The sequence below is a fragment of the Euleptes europaea genome, chromosome 14, assembly GCF_029931775.1.
Source record: "Euleptes europaea isolate rEulEur1 chromosome 14, rEulEur1.hap1, whole genome shotgun sequence".
Taxonomy (NCBI): Eukaryota; Metazoa; Chordata; class Lepidosauria; order Squamata; family Sphaerodactylidae; genus Euleptes; species Euleptes europaea.
Genome location: NC_079325.1, coordinates 58,554,485 through 58,574,729, shown reverse-complemented (window position 1 = coordinate 58,574,729; position 20,245 = coordinate 58,554,485). Strand labels below are relative to the sequence as shown.

Sequence of the window (20,245 nt, the reverse complement as noted above, 5' to 3'; positions counted from 1 at the left end):
TCAAAGGGCACAGTCCCACCATAGACTGGGAAGCTGAGACCTTAGCATTCAATAGCCCACTGTGTGAATTACACCGATATGAAGTGGCCGTTAAAACCATAGTCAAACCAACTCCTGCTCTAGCCTCGGACACCTCCAGTCCGACCTAATTGCCACCCGACTATCAGGACTTTGCAGATGTACTCAATGTGCAGGAGTGTGATGTTTTACCTCCCCACTGTCGGACTTATTGTGCTATTGAGGTGGTGGGGGATGAAAAACTGCCAAAGAGTAAGATTTACCCAATGAGCCCTACAGAACGAACGGTGCTCCGTGAATTTTTCGACAAGAACCTTGCTCGCGGTTTCATCCGACCCTCCACTGCGCCCTGCTCGGCACCGGCTTTTTTCGTATGTAAGAAAACGGGGGATTTGCATTTGTGTATTGATTTCCGGAAACTCAATGCTGTTACTCAAACGAATGCCTACCCCATCCCCCTCATCTCTGATCTCTTGGGACAATTGAGGGAAGGACAAGTTTTCACCAAGTTGGATTTGGTCAAGGCTTATTACAGAGTCACAATTCGGGAGGGGGATGAATCTCTGACAGCCTTTTCTAGTTGCTTTGGGATGTTCGAGTTTATGGTGATGCCGTTTGGATTGAAAGGGGCCCCGGGGGTCTTCATGCAACTCATTAATGAGATCCTCCATGACCTGCTTTTCAGAGGAGTGGTAGTTTATTTAGATGACATTCTTATTTACTCTAAAACCATGGATGAACATGTTGCCTTGGTCAGAGAGGTACTGCAACGTCTTAGAGATCATCAGCTCTATGCCAAACTAAGTGCGAGTTTCACAAAGGGCAATTAACTTTCCTAGGGTATGTCATCTCGCACCAGGGACTGACTATGGATCCTGAAAGGTGCGAGCTGTGCTTAGTTGGGAACTGCCCTCTACTCGTAAGCAAGTACAAAGATTTCTCGGGTTCGCAAATTTTTACAGGGTGTTCCTCCCTCATTTCGCTCGGATTGCTCTAACCATCACAAATCTCCTTAAAACTAAGGGAAAAGGGAATACGGCCACCTTACCCAACACCCGGGTGGAGTGGACCCCCCAGTGTCAAGCCGCCTTCGATAGTCTTAAGCAGCTTTTTACGTCTGAGCCTGTCTTGCAGCACCCCGACTGCACTCAGCCGTTCATAGTTCAAATAAACGCTTCTGACGTAGCGATGGGGGGTGCACTTCTGCAGCGGGGGGAGGATGGACACCTACGTCCGTGCACTTACTTTTCTAAAAAGTTCGCCCAATCCGAACTCAATTGGGCTATTTGGGGAAAGGAAGCCGCCGCTGTAAAGCATGCCCTGACAGTGTGGAGACAGTTTTTGGAGGGTTCCACGGTGCCTTTTGAAATGTGGTCCGATCACAAAAATCTAGTTGCCCTAACCGAGGCTCTCAAACTGTCCGCGAAACAAGTGCGTTGGGCGGACTTCTTTGCCCAATTCCAATTCATCCTGAAGCATGTACCAGGGAAGCAAAATCTACTGGCTGATGCTTTATCTAGACTTCCCCAATATCCCACCAAGGTTGACTGGCCCACAGAGTCGCTCTTCACCCCTTCCCAATGAGGTCTAGTGCCCACTCTGGCTGTACAAACCCGTTCTCAGACCCAGTCCCCGCCGCTGCCGCTTCCGGAGTGAAAGGACACCACATGCCCGGCCGAGCCGGTAACGCCACCCGTCTCACTTCCTCCTCCCTCGGAGCGACCTGCAGCCACGATTCCCAAGGCACAGGGACCCGAGCGCCCCGTTCATTTGCCCCCCGCTCCAGTGTCGACTCCGACCCCAGTCCAGCTGCCCGCCGGGACAACTCCAGAGGGGGTGGAAGGTCTGTCTGAATCCTTTAGGGACACTCTTCTATGCAGTTGTCAAGCGGAACTTTCCTTGCAGACCCTTCCAACTACTCTAGTTAAACGCGGGGAATTTTGGTACAAGGATTCTAAGTTGTATGTTCTGGAGGTGTTGCGGGGGGAGGTTTTGGGTTTGGTGCATGGCGCCAAGACCCCCGGACATTTCGGGTTCCTCAAGACGTTGCATTTACTAAGAAGGCAATTTTGGTGGGCGGGCATGTGATCGGATGTGGACTCCTTCATCCGCAGCTGCCCCATTTGTGCAGCAGCCAAACGCTCTCAGGGCAAGTGGCCCAGACTTTTACAACCATTAGAGACTCCCTCGAAACCGTGGGAAGTAATTGCAATGGACTTCATGACGGACCTACCCCCTAGTGGGGGAAAGACAGTACTTTGGGTAATAACCGATCTATTTTCGAAACAGGTGCATCTTATACCCTGCGCAGGTATCCCTTCCACCCCAAAATTGGCCCGCCTCTTTGTGTCACATGTCTTCCGTCTCCATTCCTTTCCGCGCAAGATAGTGATGGACAGGGGCCAACATTCGTGGCTAAATTCTGGAAGGCTTTTCTCAAATTGGTCGGGGTGAAACAAGGACTATCTAGCACCTTCCATCTCCAAACGGACGGTCAGACCGAACGGGTAAATGCAATGTTGGAATGCTATTTACGCTTACGTTAATCACCATCAAGATGATTGGGTAGACCTGTTGCCATTTGCTAAATATGCTTATAATAATGCTGTTCACCAGTCCACAGGGTTCAGCCCTTTCCAGGTCGTCCATGGTAAAGAGTTTGGCCCCGCTGGTCATAGTGAGGTTTCTGCGGAGGAGCGGGGAGCTGATGTGGCTGAATGGGTACGTTCAATTCAAACAACCTGGCCATGGCTGGTTAAAAATCTAGAGCGGGCCAAACAGTGTTACCAGGCTCAGGCTGACAAACATCACTCCCCCAGTGTGGAATGCAAAGTGGGGGATCTTGTATATCTGTCCACTAAGAACCTACGTTCCACCCACCCGAGTGATAAATTCAGTGCCAAGTATGTGGGTCCGTTCCCCATTTCCCAGATTATTAATCCAGTGGCTGTGGAACTCTCCTTGCCCAAGTCCCTACTAAGGATTCATCCAGTGTTCCATGTCAGTCTTTTAAAACCGTATGTTCCTTCCCAAAAATGGCATCCTGAACCACAATCCAAAGTGCCTGAAATGGTGTGGGGGGGAGCATTTTGAAGTGGCTAAAATACTGGATTCTTGCATTCGCTATGGTACCCTTCAGTACCTGGTCTGCTGGAAACATTTTGATCCTGCCCAGGATGAATGGCTGCGCGCCCGTGATTTCTCCGCCCCCCATTTAGTACAAGAATTCCACGCCCCCACCCTCACAAACCCACGGCGGGAAGGTGAGGGGGGTCTTTAGGGGGGCAGAATGTCAGGAGCAAGCCATGAGGATGGCATGCGGTAGCGCGATTGAGCTGCCTCTAGGTGCTGTTGTGCTGTTCTGTCCAAGGCCAGTCTGTGCCCCGTGTTTAGTCTTCATAGATTCCCATAGTGTGGGAATCTATGAAGACTAAACACGGGGCACAGACTGGCCTTGGACAGGCCTGTGGACATTGTGTATTTTGATTTACAAAAAGCTTTTGACAAAGTCCCCCACCAAAGACTGCTAGGCAAACTTCATAGTCATGGGATAAGAGGACAAGTCCTCTTATGGATAGAGAGCTGGCTGAAAAATAGGAAGCAGAGAGTAGGAATCAATGGTCAGTTCTCACAATGGCGGGATGTGAGCAGTGGGGTGCCTCAGGGATCTGTGTTGGGACCAGTGCTTTTCAACCTGATCATCAGTGACCTGGAGTTGGGGTTAAACAGTGAAGTAGCCAAGTTTGCAGATGACAACAAATTATTTAGGGTGGTTAAAACAAAATCGGACTGTGAAGAGCTCCAGAAGGATCTCTGCATACTGGAAGAATGGGCATTAAAATGGCAAATGAGATTCAATGTGAACAAGTGTAAAGTGGTGCATATTGGGGCAAAAAATCCCAACTTCTCATATACACTGATGGGATCTGTGCTGGCAGCGACAGACCAAGAAAGGGATCTTGGGGTAGTAGTGGATAGCTCAATGAAGATGTCAACCCAGTGTGCGGCTGCTGTAAAAGCAAATTCCATGCTGGCCATAATTAGACGAATAGAGAATAAAACTGCTGATATCATACTGCCCTTGTACAAATCTATGGTGATTTGGAATACTGTGTACAGTTGTGGTCACCACACCTAAAAAAGGATATTACAGAGCTTGAGAAGGTGCAGAAGAGAGCAACCAAAATGATTAGGGGACTAGAGCAACTGTCCTATGGGGAGCGGTTAAGACACTTAGGGCGTTTTAGCTTGGAAAGAAGGCGGCTGAGGGGAGACATGATCGAGGTCTATAAAATTATGCATGGTTTGGAGAGAGTGGACAGGGAGAAGTTTTTCTCCCTCTCCCATAATACTAGAACACGGGGTTGTCTGCTAAAGCTGGAGGGTGAGAGATTCAAAACAGATAAAAGGAAGTATTTTTTCACACAACGCATAGTTAAATTGTGGAACTTTCTGCCCCAGGATGTGGTGATGGCTGCCAGCTTGGAGGGCTTTAAGAGGGGAGTGGACATATTCATGGAGGAGAGGGGTACTCATGGCTATTAGTTAGAATGGATACTAGTCATGCTGCATACCTATTCTCTCTAGTATCAGAGGAGCATGCCTATTATTTTGGGTGCGGTGGAACACAGGCAGGATGGTGCTGCTGCACTCGTCTTGTTTGTGGCTTCCTAGAGGCACCTGGTTGGCCACTGTGTGAACAGACTGCTGGACTTGATGGGCCTGGGTCTGATCCAGCAGGGCCTTTCTTATGTTCTTAAATCGCTTCTGACTAATGGCGACCCTATGAATCAATGTCCTCCAAAATGTCCTATCTTTGACAGCCTTGCTCAGGTCTTGCAAATTGAGGGGTGTGGCTTCCTTTATTGAGTCAATCCATCTCTTGTTGGGTCTTCCTCTTTTTCTGCTTCCCTCAACGTTTCCTAGCATGACTGTCTTTTTCAGTGACTCTTGCCTTCTCATGATGTGACCAAAATACGATAGCCTCAGTTTAGTCATTTTAGCTTTTAGGGTCAGTTCAGGCTTGATTTGATCTATAACCCTGATTTGTTTTTTTGGCAGTCCATGGTATCTGTAACACTCTCCTCCAACACCACATTTGAAAGGAGTCCTACCCCTGATCTAGAACATCTTAAATCTTGTAAGGCTTTTAGGTGAGGTAGAATATGAAGAGGTGGGTGAGGTGTTACTCAAGATAGTTTCCACTTTATTTGGGGCAATTAGCTACGGAGTTAGAGTCAGAGGCTTGTAAGTGGGATCTGTAACCTATGTATATCAGGATTAATCCTGGGGGAAACTCTCAAGCAGGCATATTTTATTGAAAATAACAAATAATTTGCTTTCAAGTAGTCAGTGAACACACAGATCATTCAAGAGCTAAGGAAGGGTGGGAAATTGGAATAGTTCAGGGATGGGTGATATTAACAATTCCTGAAGAAATGTCCAGTGAAGGCAGTTCTGAGAGGGGGAAATGGCCAGCGTTTCCAGGCGCCAAAGAGAAGGAGCCCACATGATGTCAGAGCTCTGATTTAATCAGCAGTTTACTCTGCATCTGTACCACCCATCAACTTCTGTTCACGTTTTACTTGGTGCAGTGGGGGTCTCTAACCTTTCCTGGTGCTGGCAAAATATTTTTAGAAAATGGACAGGGCCGGGTGGGGCTTTTACTCAATGAGGCTTCTGATTGACCATCAGTGAACTGATTGGCTGAGCAGAGTTTTTAAAACATTGCTTTGGTAGCAGCTGCCACCACAGCACAAAGTTCTTCACTGTGTGACTGAAGGAAAGCTGTGGCAGCCGTTTTGTGGCTGGCTCCTCCACGTGCGGCAGCCATTTTGTAGCTGTGCCCACTACACTGTATCAGAATTCCAGAGGCATCCGCAGGCTCAAAAAGCTTGGGGACCCCTGTGCTACAGCAGTGCTCATTCTGTATGTGTGCCCTGTGTTCTGTTGACATCTTTTGCTCCACACTGCTGTCACTTGAACAGTGGCCTTTTCTGCCGCCTTCCTCTTGCACGTATTACCCACCCTCGTTCTTTCTGTCATCCACAGACGCAGCGAACTGCCTTCCAGTGCCTGCAGAAGTTTCAGGCAAATAACAGAGACTTCAAGAGGATTGAGTGGGCCCCAGAAGAGGACCAGATGCTCTCGCAGCTGGTGCAGGAAATGCGGGTTGGGAGCCACATCCCCTACCGGAAAAGTAAGCTCACCCCATCAGGAAGACGTTCTGTTTATTAACTGTGCAGTACCCCCACCCCACCCTCCCAAATCCCGATTCTCTTTGTACTTGTAGCCTTCCCTGTCATGCGCTCAGAGCCTAGAAGGGACTCTTTTCCTGGCCTCCACGTTAAAGGCTCTTCAGCTTCTTTGGGGGGGCCTTTCCCTGTAGCATGCAGCTTGCCTTGCTTGCTTGAGCTCAGCTGCCTGATACAGTGTACCCTCTGAGTCCTCTTCTGTTGCTTGCTGTTGTGGCTCATTGCAGGGTCTGTTGGTGTAGGTGGTTCATGTGTAGGTGGAATGGAGGCCTGTCTGGTTCTTGAGGCCTAAATCCCTGCTCGCCTTAATGTCAAGGTGGCTGTTATTGGTGTGAGGCTCTGGTCTTTAAAAGCAAGTCCTCCTTCCAGAGGTTCGTCTGGTTCGGAGTTGTGTTTCCAGCAGCAGCAACCAGTGGTAAAAATGTGAAGGCCTAGGGGAAAAAACCAGAAAACTTTTTTTGGGGGGTGGGGGATATGCTTTTTTAAAAAAAATCTGATCAACTTGGGAGATCATTGGAAAAACCACTCCTATGAATTATTTTCTCTTTTAGAATGACTAAAATGTTTCTTAAGGCAGGGCTTGACAAATCCCAGGTGCCATGTCATCATGGCAGCTAGAAATTTCACTGGCACCTGGTATTTTTATCAATGGTTTTATTGTAGTATCTCAGGCAGCCCAATCGTGAGGGGGGGAGGGTACTTGCGCTGTGGCCATGGCCAGTGCAGCAACGTCACAGCTGAGCCGCCTCCTAAGAGGATTGCTGCCTAGCGGCCAGCTCCACAAATTCGGCATTTCAAACGAAATAACTGTTAGGTGGGCTGCTGTGGAGTAGCCTGCCATGGAGGCATGTGGCCACTGGGGGCCGCAGGGAGGCCGACTAGGCAAAGCATCTTGCCTATATATCCCTGAATTTATTTATCCCTATATATAAGTATCCCTATATTTATTTATGAACAACACATTTGTCAAAACTGCAATACAATTAAGAGAAACAGAAGAGGTCAGGATTAGGTTTTGTGGTTCAAATAATTAGAACATATGGTAATTGATATATGAAACTTTGAAGACTGAAAAATGAATCGGCCACCTGACCTTTTGGGCTGGCTGCTGAAGCCAAATAAAATTGTAAGTGGTGTGAATAATGTTGTTAAATTGAAATGCCTCAATTACTTCAATTACTTCAATTGCCCAATAGAGTAATTCAGGAGTAAAAGATTCTTTTATTAGGCCAATAAAAGAACAGAGCGCGTGGAAAATGCCCTTAAAAGCATCAGAGCATTGCCCACCAAGAACAAAAGAATGCATCATCTTTTATAGAATTTAGCATAAAGGAAAGTTAATCAGGATGGCGTATAACAATCAGAGCCAATACAAATTAGATTCATATACACAATCATTTGCATATCCTATAAGAGTGGTCTTAAGGCGTTCACTTTAGATGGCCATATTATCCCTTAATGAAGAACCGAAACCTAACATTCTTTTCTGACACTTCTGGTGTCTTCAATCATTTGGTTTTAGGCCTTGTTAAGGAGCCTGGTTGTACCAGGCCTGCAGGATGAGCTCATGGACACCTGATCGCAATGGCTGCCAGCTTCTGCTGACTCATATTCACACACTAGTGAATATGAACCAAAGATTAGTTCTCTTGCCCCTTATACATGGGGCAATGCCTTTACATATGTGTGCAGAATAGATATGTGCCTGATGCTTATGCTCTCATACCTGAGCATAGAACCTTATAATTCTGTGAGTGTTCATACATGTGAAAGAATATATGTTTTCCCATATAAATGAAGTTTATAGGCACTTCAAAATCAGTACAAGAGATTTATGTTTGATAGGTTTTTCCTCCCAACGTTTCTGGGGGTTTCCCAGTGTGTGGGGGGCTGTAGTTTCTTCCATGGCTTCAAAATCTCTGGAAATTTTGCATCTCTAGCCAGTGCTGGAGTGGGAAAGGCACAAGCCCTTGGATGGTGGCTTCAGGGCTGACCTTTGAAGCACAGGCCCAGAAGGGAGCGAGCTGCTCTCAAGCTCAGTGCATGTATAGGGCCGGTTCTGCAGGCAATGTGGTATTTGTGCTGCATTTGATACTTGTATGTGGGAAGTATCTCCCAGGCCAGGAATAGAGTGAGCTGAAAGTTTTCTGCAATCCACAGTTGCCTACTACATGGAGGGGAGGGATTCTGCTCAGCTGATCTATCGATGGACCAAGCGACTAGATCCTAACTTGAAGCACGGATCCTGGACTCCAGAGGAAGATGCTGTAAGGAATGGGCATTTACTGCTGCTGTTGACTAGCTGTAGGATAGACTGCTTGCCTTTTGGAGATGATTGTGGGGAGCACCTATCCAGGCCTAGTACCCTGTTTCTAACTTACCAGCCAGCAGTCTGTCTTTCTCCCACACCTCACCCCATCACTTCTGCTGCCCCCATCCCGGGTCCAGAGGAGTCTATGGGGCATGAACAAACACGTGGCTCCAAACTTGCTTACATGAGAGACTCCTGGCTTCTGGACCTGGGTGGGTGCTGGCTCCAGCACAGCTCCTCCACCAGACAGTTACTCTAGGGCTGGGGAACTGGACAGAGAAAGCTCATCAGGGATACACATGACCATGTGAGAGGTGTTCTGGAGGTGTTTGTTTAGGAAGGCGGTTCCTTTTTGCATCCTCCCCCCCACCCCCACAGAATGGGGAAGCAGCGATGGGCATGGGATGTTCATAACCTTCCTGTGCTTCTGTGTTGCTTCCCCAGCTGCTGCTGAAGGCGGTTGCAAAATATGGGGAGCGGGACTGGTATAAAATTCGAACAGAGGTGCCAGGGAGGAACGACATTCAGTGCCGAGACAGGTCAGTCTCTCCATTCTGCCTCTGCTGTGGGAGGAGTATTAAGATGACGGGAATTGTAGGGGTGTGCTTTTGGGAAAGCATAACTGGGAGAAAATGGCGGTTTAACCTGGAGGTGACAATCCCCACCCTGAAACAGCCCCCCAAAATCAGCTTTTCTTGGGATCCCCAGCTAAAGCAGTAGAAAGGGAAGAGATCCCTTTATAAAGAAAAAAACCCCGCTTCAGCACATTCACGCTGGGTTCAGCTGTTAGGGCTTTAAATCCCCCCAACTCCATTATAGTCTATGGGGAATCTTTCAGGGGCTCTAGGGAGTGCTGTTTTTTAAGGTAGATGCTAACCAAATTTTCAGCATACCTACAAGTGACTCTCCTTTGAAGAACCCCCAAGTTTGGTAAAGATTAGGTCAGGGGGTCCAATTTTATGGTCCCCCATTTTCCTCTATTGGAGACAATGGAGGGTGGATAGGGCACCCTCTTTGGGGGTCCATAAAATTGGACCCCCTGACCCAATCTCTACCAAACATGGGGGTGGTTCTAAGGAGAGTCACTCACAGCTATGCTGACAATGTGGTGCCTCTACCTTAAAAAGCAGCACCCCCAGCTCTGGAGTGATTTCCCATAGGCTATAATGGAGCCGAATTTTTGTCGGATTCCCGAGCCCACCTCCCAAACAACCCATACCAGTATGAGAATTCAGGAATATTCGAAAATCCCGAGAATTTTCAGGTTCAATATACCCAAATCCAAATTTTCCTGATTTTTTTTTTCTTGCACACCCTTAGAGGATTCATCGCAGGTGAGGCGAACTGGCTGAGATATCTCTGGCCTGTCATGTCCTTATGAAGAAGGGTGGGGGCTTAGTACCCTACAAGGAAATCTGTGGGTCGTGTAAAGGAATAAAAAGATGGCAAGATTATAGAAAATCAAGGAGATCTGCCAGTGATAGTAGCAGAGGTGTGGAAGTGATGGCATGGTGGAATTGCATACAAGTGTAAGGAGGCACTCTGGGAAAGGCAGCCCTCCGCCTGCCTGTTGTCACTGTGGCCTCTTCCTTCTCTTCCCCACTGCCAATCTCTCATTGCAGGTATCTGCATGCTCTGCACTATGATATAAAGAAGGGCAAATGGAGCGAAGAAGAAGAAAAGAAGCTGATTGAACTAACAGAAAAATACGGAGTGGGTAAGGCAGACTCGTAAGTGGGGCTCTTTCCATGATAGGAGGTTTAAAAAAGGGCAGCCCTAAGTGGGGCTGGCTGAGACAGCATCTGGTGTAAAGTACAGCAGCCCTTGTGTTATTGGGGGGGTCTGAGTTCCTCCCTGGTCTCTTTGCTGGCTGCTGATCAGTTTCCAGGTGCAGTTCCACGGGTCAGTGCTCACTTCGGAAGCCCTTTGTGACTGGCCTGGGATCCACATACTGGAAGGGCCCCTCTCCCTGCACGTTCCCATGCAGCAGCTCTGTCCTTCCCAGTGAGGTCTATTGTAGGGTGTCTCCCCCCCCCCCCCATCTAAGGGACATTAGACCACAGCCCAGTCTCAGGCTTTTTACTGACTGCCCCATTGCTTTGGAAGAGGTCAGGGGGGGTCTTGTTCTCCCAGCTTTTGAGAAAGGCTGTAAGAGCTCTGGGGCAGCCTAGGCAAAGGGGACATACACTGGGTGGGCGAAGGTGCTTGGGCTTTATGTGTTTTTTATGTGCTTTTCTGTGCTGTTTTATCAAATTTTTAAAATACTGTTAGTACCCATCCTGGGTCCTGAGATGCTTGAGAAAAGGCAGGTACATGTGAACTATATAAATAAAAGAATGTTTTCTAGGGCTTCACAGGATGTGGTCTGCCCAAGGCATTTCCCCTCTTTCTTTGCATCTTCTTTGTGGCTGTCTTATCCCTTCCATTTGACTGGCGTTTTAAGGAGGGGGAGGTTTTCCTTTGGTAGTGCCCCCCAATCCACATTCTCCAAGAGAGGATGCAAAAGGGTGCCTGCACTACCCGGTACTCACAGCTAAGGGGGGCATGGGGAGGACCTGACAGCCTGAGGAGGAGGGGGGTTCCTTCTCTCAGACACAGCTACTCTACTCCAGCCTGCCTCCCCAGTTCTCGTTCTGCCTCGGACTAGAGCACAGATTGAAAAACCTGTGAAGGAACCCTCCTTCCAGGTTCTTTCATCGCCTTCTCTTCCCACCCCCCCACTGAGTTTTTCTTTGACAAAGGCCGTTCAGTCTGATTTCATAACAACTTCCTTTCTTTAGGTCACTGGGCAAAAATTGCTTCAGAGTTGCACCACCGCTCAGGATCTCAGTGCCTCAGCAAGTGGAAAGTCCTCCTGGGCTATCGGGTACGTTAAGCTCCTGTGAGCCTTTTCCCCTCTGAAGGATTTTAACAGCAATTCGGATGAGGTTTGTTTGGCTAAGCTTTGAATATGAATGGCAAGGAAACGGCCTGCTCTGTCGAAACCAGGGCCTGAGGAGTGGGTGCTGCCAGGCCTTAGTGCTGAAATGTCAGAAGGATGGTTTTATATCCTTCAAAAGCATAGTGCTTTTTGCCAGAGTATCACGAGTGCCTTACATGACATTATGGAGGGAAGTCTGTCTGCCCTCTTCAGTCCCTCTTTGCTTTCCCCAGTTATCTGTTAAGATGTTCTCTCTGTTCAGAGCCTTCTGTAGCAGAATGCCTCTGGAGGAGAAGAGCAGCTCTTGTCCGTTCCCAATCCATCCTCTTCTCCTTGTGTCAGGCCTGCTTTCCACTGCTCTCAGCAGCCTATCAGACTGTTTTGGTTTCGGTTCCAACAGGTGCATCTCAAGGCCAAGCCTGCTAACTGTTGAATTCCTGTTCCAGCGCTATCTCCCGTGGGAACGGCTCCTCGTTAGGAGGGGGGTTGCCATGACTCGTTGTGACTAATGCTTTCCCATATAGGCCCTGTACTGTGCTACCAGTTCCCATTCGTGCCAATTTACCTGTTAGCTCTGTATACCTGTAGGTTTTCTAACAAATCAACTCTCTTTTGGACTTCTCGTCTGTGGATGTTGTTTGTGGGATTACCACGGGGACAAGTGCTCACATTTTGGCACGAATCCTTCTCTGTTTTTTACCTGCCTGGCTGGGGCCCTGGAGGGTTCACCGGGGTCTCGGATTGGAGCAGGGAACGTGCTCTCCGAGTGAATTACATGTGGCTGGAGCCCCAGAGGGTTCGCCTAGGTCCCGGGTGGGAGTAGAGACAGTGCTCCCCGGGTAGAGGGTTTCTGGCCGAAACCCTGGAGGGTCCAGAACCTTGGCACCCTCCGTTGGAACCGTCGGACGAGTACCCCGACGACCCTTCTTTGCTGAATGACATTCTTGCTGAGGCGCTGCAAACGGATGCGGAGATCAATCACCTGATTGTACTCATTCGGGTTCAGAGGCGTCGCCTGGCTGACACGAACCCCTGGACGAACCCCGATGCAGATCAAAGTGCCCAGCACGACCTCCGAATACTGGACTGTTTGGTAGAAGAAGTTCGACTGGCGCAGGAGGATTTAGCAGCCTTGACCCGTTTGTTAGCGGGATTAACTGTACGTGAGGAGCAACGAGAGCCGGTAGCAGTCCCGCTCCGCCCCGCTCCGCCCCGATCCATGGCGGGACCATGGGCGGAAGAGGAAAGAAGCACGGGATGTAGCGGCCCGGACGGCCTTACTGTTTGTAGGGCTGACCTCGGCAAAGGCCACGGTGGCTGAACTCACGAAGCGTTTAACCCCTGAGTTTGGAGCAGACGCTGCTGCTCTGGCAGTTCGGGTTCAACCGTTATTGGACCTAAACGATTCCTCTGAACTCCTTCTGCTTCTGGAGCAAGAAGCTCTCCTGATCGTCACCACGGCGCTTGCCGCCAAGCTCGAGACCGACCAAGTGCTCGCTGACCGAAAGCGAGCCGAGGAACAGTTGCGGGCAGCAGATGCGGCTGCAGCTCGGGCGCGGGCCGAGAAAGAAGAGGAACAACGTTTGGCCGCCGCTTGAGCCCGCACGGTCACTAACGTGAGTCCCAAAGACAGCACAGGATTCGGGTTTATCCCCTCATTTCCCCTGACTTTTGGCCCGTCTCGCGACGCGCAACGCACACATCGGCTTGCAGGTCGCTTGATCGAACCGGACTACTCGGATGAGTAGGACCTGTGTGGTGAGGAACCCCACTGGGCTACTGATCTCCGGGTCAGCCAGTCCCGGCGCACAGGGGGAGCTGGGGACGAAATGCGTCTCTTGCGGGGCCAGAACCGGGACTTGACTGATCGTGTGGCCCGTCTGCAGGACCAAATGGAGCAACTACTTCGAGAAAATGAACGTTTACAATGAGCTCAAACTCCCCCAGTCTAACCGGTGCCAACTCTGCCGGCTCCACGACCACAAGTTCCGCCGCTGAGGGCACCACTTCTCCCGCCTCCGGGACAACCAGCCCAGCCGCCTCCAAGACTTCCGGCTCAGCCGGTCCCAGGAGCACCAGTCTTGCCGCCCCCGGGGCAACCGCCAGTGCTACCCCCAGCGCCCCCTCTCATACAGTGGAAACAACCACAATTAAGGGTGACCTACGACGGCTCAGTTGAGGCTCTGCTCTGTTTCCTATACCAAGTGGATAGTTATATGAGGGAACAGGGGCAGCACTTCCCCACCGAAGACAGCCGAGTGCGCTTCGCTGTCTCCCTATTGACTGGAAAAGCTGCTGACTGAATGGTCCTCCAGTTTGACACTTGGGCCCGATCCATACGCTCACTCAATGAGTTCATGTGAGCATTACGGCGACGTTTTGAGGACCCTTTCCTGGGAGAGAAGGCCAAGGCAGCCCTCCTGCAACTTCAACAAGGCTCTACGCCAGTGCGGGAATTCGCGGACGAATTCCAAAGGCTCGCCAGTAAAATAGTGGACTGGACCGAGGCTACCCGAATACATTATTTCTGAGAAGGCTTGCATCCTGAGATATTGAACTGGGCTTATATGCAACAAGACCCAGACACTCTTGAAGAGTGGATTTTACTAGCTGAGGAGGTGGAGAGTCGTCGCCAATTCATTTCGCTGGCCCAACGTCGAGCCAGGGAGGGGGGCAACCAAAGCCCCCAGACTAAGGATGCAGTTCCTACACCGCGGAGACCTGCTCTACCCTCGCAAGACCACGTGTCTTGGTTTCAAAGGGGAGCCTGTCTCATTTGCGGAACCATAGGCCACTTTGCAGCAGCCTGCCCGCTTCGACCAGACCAGTTGGTTCCTTCACAACTGGATGGACCGCCCCGGAATCAGGGGCGACCTCAGCGCAGAGGCACCACAGCCAACTGTAGCTCTGCTCCAGGACGGACCGCGCCATCGTCTCTCCTCGTTGGAGATGCACCTCGCGAATCTGCACCAGCGAGCCCATTGGGGTTCCGGATTACAAGTGCCCCACTTGGGGACAGCTCACCGTCTTCGGATGAGGACAGGGACTGGGACCCCCCTGCTTTGAACCTTGAATCTCCTTTGGATCTGTCAAAAAACGGGCGGGGTCTGCGGTGAGTGGAGCGACACCGCGAACCCTCGCAGCTGTTCCTGCAAAACCCAAAGCTCCAATGAAGGTGAGTGAGATCGAAGATACTGTGTATGTGGACGTAGTGTTACGGCACCATAAAAGGGCCCCCCAGTTACAAGTCAAAGCGCTCATAGACTCCGGGTGTGCCCTCTCCCTGATCAACGAGGCTACTTTTAAAGCTCTCAAAATCAAGTCAGAGACCCTGCCAACTCCCCTCCAGTTTGCTCAAATGGATGGCAGTGACTTCAAGGGTGGGCCAGTGGATCGTCGCACTCGCGGAGTGGCGATGGGCATTTGCCACCATTGGGAGCAAATAGACTTCACAATAGCCCCTATCAGATACGAAGTGGTATTGGGGATTAACTGGCTTAAGGGGCACAGCCCTTATATTGACTGGGGGGCTGGGACTATAAAGTTCTCTGATCCTAATTGCGACCAACACCGTCTCGAGGTGGCCGTTGTACCTCCGTTGACCTCGGCTTTAGTCTCAGACACCCCCTCGTCCTCTCCACTGCCTGTTGAATATCAAGACTTTGCGGACGTTTTTGATGTGCAGGAATGTGATGTACTGCCCCCCCCCCCCGCCAAACAGACTGTGCTATTGAAGTAGTGGGAAATGAAGAACTGCCAAAAAATAAGATTTATCCCATGAGCGCTTCCGAACGTACCATGCTACATGAATTCTTGGACAAGAATTTGGCTCGAGGTTTCATCCGGCCGTCTACCGCCTTTTCTTCGGCCCCTGCTTTCTTTGTGCGCAAGAAAACGGGTGACTTGCGCTTATGCATCGACTTTCGAAAAGTCAGTGCAGTCACCCAGTCCAATGCCTATCCCATTTGTTTGATCTCGGATCTCTTGAGACAATTAAAGGAAGGGCGTATCTTTACAAAACTTGACTTGGTGGAAGCCTATTACAGAATCAGGATTCGGGAGGGCGATGTACCTCTAACAGCCTTTTCCAGTTGCTTTGGCATGTATGAATTCTTAGTGATGCCTTTTGGATTAAAAGGGGCCCCGGGGGTCTTCATGCAATTCATTAATGAGATCCTACATGACTTGTTGTATAGGGGCATAGTGGTTTATTTGGATTATATTCTTATTTACTCTAAAACTATGGATGAACACGTTGCCCTGGTAAGGGAAGTATTTCAACGCCTCAGAGACAATCAGCTCTATGCTAAGGTGTCCAAGTGTGAATTTGCCAAGACTCGACAAAAGGGTCTTTTCATTCCAGTGCTTGGCCACCAACACCCTTGCTGTCGAGATCAAATTCCTTAAAAAATACCAATGTTTTTTCTCCAACTTCGGGACCATCTGACCAATCTAAATGAGCATTGGAGTACATTCTTCCCCGTCTCCTATTATGTCACTCAAAATCCTACAAATCTTTTGCCAACAACTAGAGAGTGCCAGTCACCTCCACCATAAATGGGTGTGGGATCCTTTGTCTGCTGCACATTGCCAGCATTGATCTGTTGTATTATTGACCATCTTGTTAATTGTAATGGGTGTAGTACCATCTTAACATAAGTTTTAACCCATTTTTTCTAGTAATGATGATTATCAAGGTAACCAAAACATCTTTATAGATTTTTTTCCCATTTTTCGATTGGTATCTCCTGTCTCAAGTCTGCTTCCTGTTTAGATCTAGAAACTGGATCTCTATACTCTAGTTCTTCTAGAATATTACAGAACTTTTCTAAGAGTCCTTTAGAAGGCCCTGAGTATGTCATAACTTTCTCAAAGATATTCCGAGATCTGAAAATACCCTCCCTTTGGGCTAACCCACTAATAAAATTCTAAATTTGCAAAAATTGCAATCTTACTGGTTATCACCTAATGTTCTTTGGATTTACTCCCAAGTACAACATTTAACTTCTTTGCATATGTCCATAAGTCTATTGTATCCTGCTTGTTCCTACTTAGAAAATGTCCTGCCACTCTAGCCTGGGAAAAATATTAATAAAAAAAAGTTGCCATTAACAGTTACTTATCCAACTGTAATGGTCTCCTAAACATACCCCAGGATGCTTGTAGAGAGAGACATGTCAGGGTGACTGTCACTGTTTTTGTTCATCGTCTAACCAAAGCCATGCTGTGAGCAGTAACGTTAACCCTAGTTGGGGGTAGAAAGAGGCTTGGTGTGAGTCCCATTTTAACTTAAGAACATAAGAAAGGCCCTGCTGGATCAGACCAAGGCCCATCAAGTCCAGAAGTCTGTTCACACAGTGGCCAACCAGGTGCCTCTAGGAAGCCACTAACAAGACGAGTGCAGGTGTGATTCTCTGTAAGGGGCTGGAGCAGATTAGGTTGTTTCACATAATGGATGATGGTCAGCAGTTCTGGCCTTTTACATTCTGCAGATAAACAAAACTGTAATTAAGTAGGATGAGCAACAACTAATCAAGGAAGAAGCAGGTCTGAATTACAGGAAGATTGACATGAGTTATAGCATGATACAACATGTTAAAGCTAATTAAAGTGTATAACAAGTGGATCTGGTTGACAAGTTGAATTTTACTTAGTAATAAAGTCCAAGTCTCTGTTCGAGCCTGCGTGACAGATAGTGTGTAAATTCTTGATGAGTTCTAATTTAGCACTTTTGTGATATGTATTCCCTTTGAAGTTTTTTTTACGGCCTTGACTTGCAGATCTGCAACAGTGTATCCAGAAAGGTTAAATGTTTTCTGGCTGGTTTTTGAATGTTGTGATTTCTGATATGTCAGATTTGTGTTCACAGATTTCTCATGTAGGGACCAGCACGTTAGCGTTGATATCAGAAGGGTACTGTTGGCACATGATGGCATAAATTGAATTGGATGATGTGAAAGTGGATGAGCCCAAGATGATGTAGCTGAGGTTGTTGGGTCCTGTAATAGTATCACCTGAGTGTGTGTAGGGATGACCACTGTGCGAGCTAATGGTTCCTTCAGTATTTCCACAGGCAGAAGCTCTTCCACTTTCCTTCTTTGTGTCCTTGGCCCTGTTCTGTTCTCTCTGCAAGCTGTTGCTGGGTTCATCCCCCTGGTTTTCTCCCTCTGAGGAAAGGTCATCTTGTTTGGGTGATTCTCACTGCTTGCCCGGGGAGGAAGGGAAGTAACTTCGATTCCTGACCCTTTAGGCGGGAATCTCCCACCGCTCTTCAGTTTCTCTTCCTGCCTAACCGGGGAAGGCTGGTTGGAGAGAGCTCTCCAACTAATCGAATTTAGGCTAGTGATTTCTGGCTCTTTTCTTCCCTTTACTTCCTTACTCTTGGGGAAACCTGTTCCTTCTGTTCCCCTTTTTCTTCTCTTACACTTTTTTCTTCTCTTATTCTTCTCTTTTTCTTCTCTTACACTTTTTTCTTCTCTTATTCTTCTTCGCCTGAACTCGCCCTCCCCCCCTTCAATCAGGAGTGTGAAGAAGAGATTAAAAAATGGCCGACGGGGTGAGCGTGCGAGAGGACATACTACTGTCTGAGGGAGACTCAGACGGCGGCGGGCTTACTTTCGTCCTTGGGCAACAGACCCAGATTGCTGTGGGGGACTGCAGGCGCACTTCCCCTCAGCCCGAGCATTCCTGAGAGCTGCAGCGGCTGGGAACGGCATAGCCATGGCAGGGCCACAGCACCTCCAGAGAGGTTCGGCCACTGCAGCAGGGGGAGAAAAGGGCATTTTTTAAAAGAAAATAAGAGGGGGGGGAAGCCCCATTGAAAACAGCGATGCTGCGCTAACAAAAAGCTGGCGCAGCACCAGTTTCACCCAGGCTGAAAGGGGTTAGGAAGCTGCCTACCAGCAGCTACACCCCAGGAATGCCTCCCAGGACGCCGGCAGGACTCTGGCAGGAAGCCGACCCGGTGTCCAAGGGCTGCTCTGCTGTGGCAGTCCTGGGGGGCCAGGCAAGAGTCCATGCCAGTTTCATGGCGGGTCATGGCCCCTCCTAAGCCCATTTGGCCCCCAAGCTCAGGAATGGGCTGTTGGTCTTCTGCTCTCATGCATGAGCTCCTTCACTTCCATCTCATGCTCTGCTACTAGATTCACTCATCTGACCTGTTCTGATCACATAGTCTCTCCTCAAAGCTCTGCACCGGCTACCTGTCAGCTCCTGCTTCCAGTACAAACTCTGCATCCTTGTTATTGCCCCCCCACACACACACTCACTCTTATCTCCTGGTACTTCTCTGCCTGTGACCTTTGCTCTCCAACCCCCATCTGTCCAAAGCTCTTCTGTTCTCTCAGACAACGCCAGCCTTTCTCCCTTGCTGCCCCTTAGAACCGCTTCTAGAACACTTGCCTGAAACCACCTTTCTAACTTCCTTAATATCTGTCAGGATCAGGTGTTTACCCCTAGCATCCCTTAAAAGCAAATTCATCCAGGCAGGTGGTCCTGAAGCAATAATACTTTATTAGGAGGAAAAAGGTAAATTAAAAGAACTGACTGTCTACAGAACGAAGAAGGCTTCTAATGGGATAACATGGGTAGAATACATGGTTAAAAGCACTCCAGCCAGAGAAAGCAAAGAAAACAAAACAAAGTGAAACAATTCCAAGATAACAGGTCCCAGGGCAAGGTAGACAATACAACAGCTGTGGATTGCAGGCTGAGTGAATAACAGGATAACAGGATGGGAAACTATACACAGAGTTTGTGAACCAGGAACTTGACCTGAAGCCAGAGCCTGGCCTGGTCCTGCCAAGAGCCCTTCTTCAGGTGACTTTAGTCAGAACCTGACAATATCCCCCCTCAGAACCAAAGGCATCACAGAAAAGGTGGGGAAACCCCCCACCTTTTCCCATCACCTCACCTCCTGAAACTCAGCCTGAGCACATATAACTAACCATTCTCAGCATATTTATCCCTGCCTCCCCCTTCTCTTTGTCTTCCTTGGCTCAAAGTTTATATGCAAAACCCCTTGGGGCAGGGTCTGACCATTGGTAGTCTGTAAAACGCCATGCACAGTGGTATTATGTAGACAATGGTAGAGTTAAGCCTCGTTCAAAGGCATCAGAACTGCTGGTGTCCCTAGGAGTAATTTGTGTGTTCTTTTGTCTTTAAAGAAAAACAGGAGGAGGAAGGAGAGCAATAAACTTTGCCAGAAGCAGAGAGCAGAGTCCAGCAGTGAGGATTCCAACCTGGAACTGGAGGAAGACAGTACCAAGGAGTCGTCGTCCAAGAACCCCAAGGCGGAAGCCTGGAGAGTGCCCAGCATAGACCTGTGGATCCCCACAAGGCAGAATCCATCTGGCATTTCTGAGGAGCTGCCCGCTGTGACGGTGCTCTCAAAAGGCTTTGATTTGAACAGAAAGCGGAAGCCGGTCAAGGGTGCTCTTCTCGTTGCTGAAAAGAGTCAGGCTCCAGAAGATCTACAGTCCAGAACATCTCCATCAGTTAATGTTCAGGCAAAGGAGGAATTAGCTGTGGAAGACACCAGAGTACGTCCTGGAAGCTAGGGCTGTCCCCTGTGAGGGAGGCCTGGCCATGCCTCCCAATTCCTCATTCAGTGCCCTGCTGGTTCCTTCCAGCTCTTTCTGTAGGGAATCTCCTTTAGGATGGTCATCTATGGAGGTGGCCACCAGTCAGTGGTTAAAGCTGGATGAAAGTTAACATCAAGAGAGCCCTGTGGGATCAGGCCAG

General features: G+C 49.0%; 1 protein-coding gene across 1 annotated transcript in view; it reads left to right on the top strand.

The window, feature by feature from the left end:
* SNAPC4 (small nuclear RNA activating complex polypeptide 4) overlaps nt 1–20,245 on the top strand; it is an 85,141-nt gene that overhangs the window by 28,192 nt on the left and 36,704 nt on the right. Inside the window, 6 exon segments of the mRNA XM_056860202.1 lie at nt 6,070–6,217; nt 8,433–8,539; nt 9,028–9,122; nt 10,206–10,300; nt 11,364–11,449; nt 19,669–20,043. Of these exon segments, the coding sequence (XP_056716180.1) occupies nt 6,070–6,217; nt 8,433–8,539; nt 9,028–9,122; nt 10,206–10,300; nt 11,364–11,449; nt 19,669–20,043 (906 nt within the window).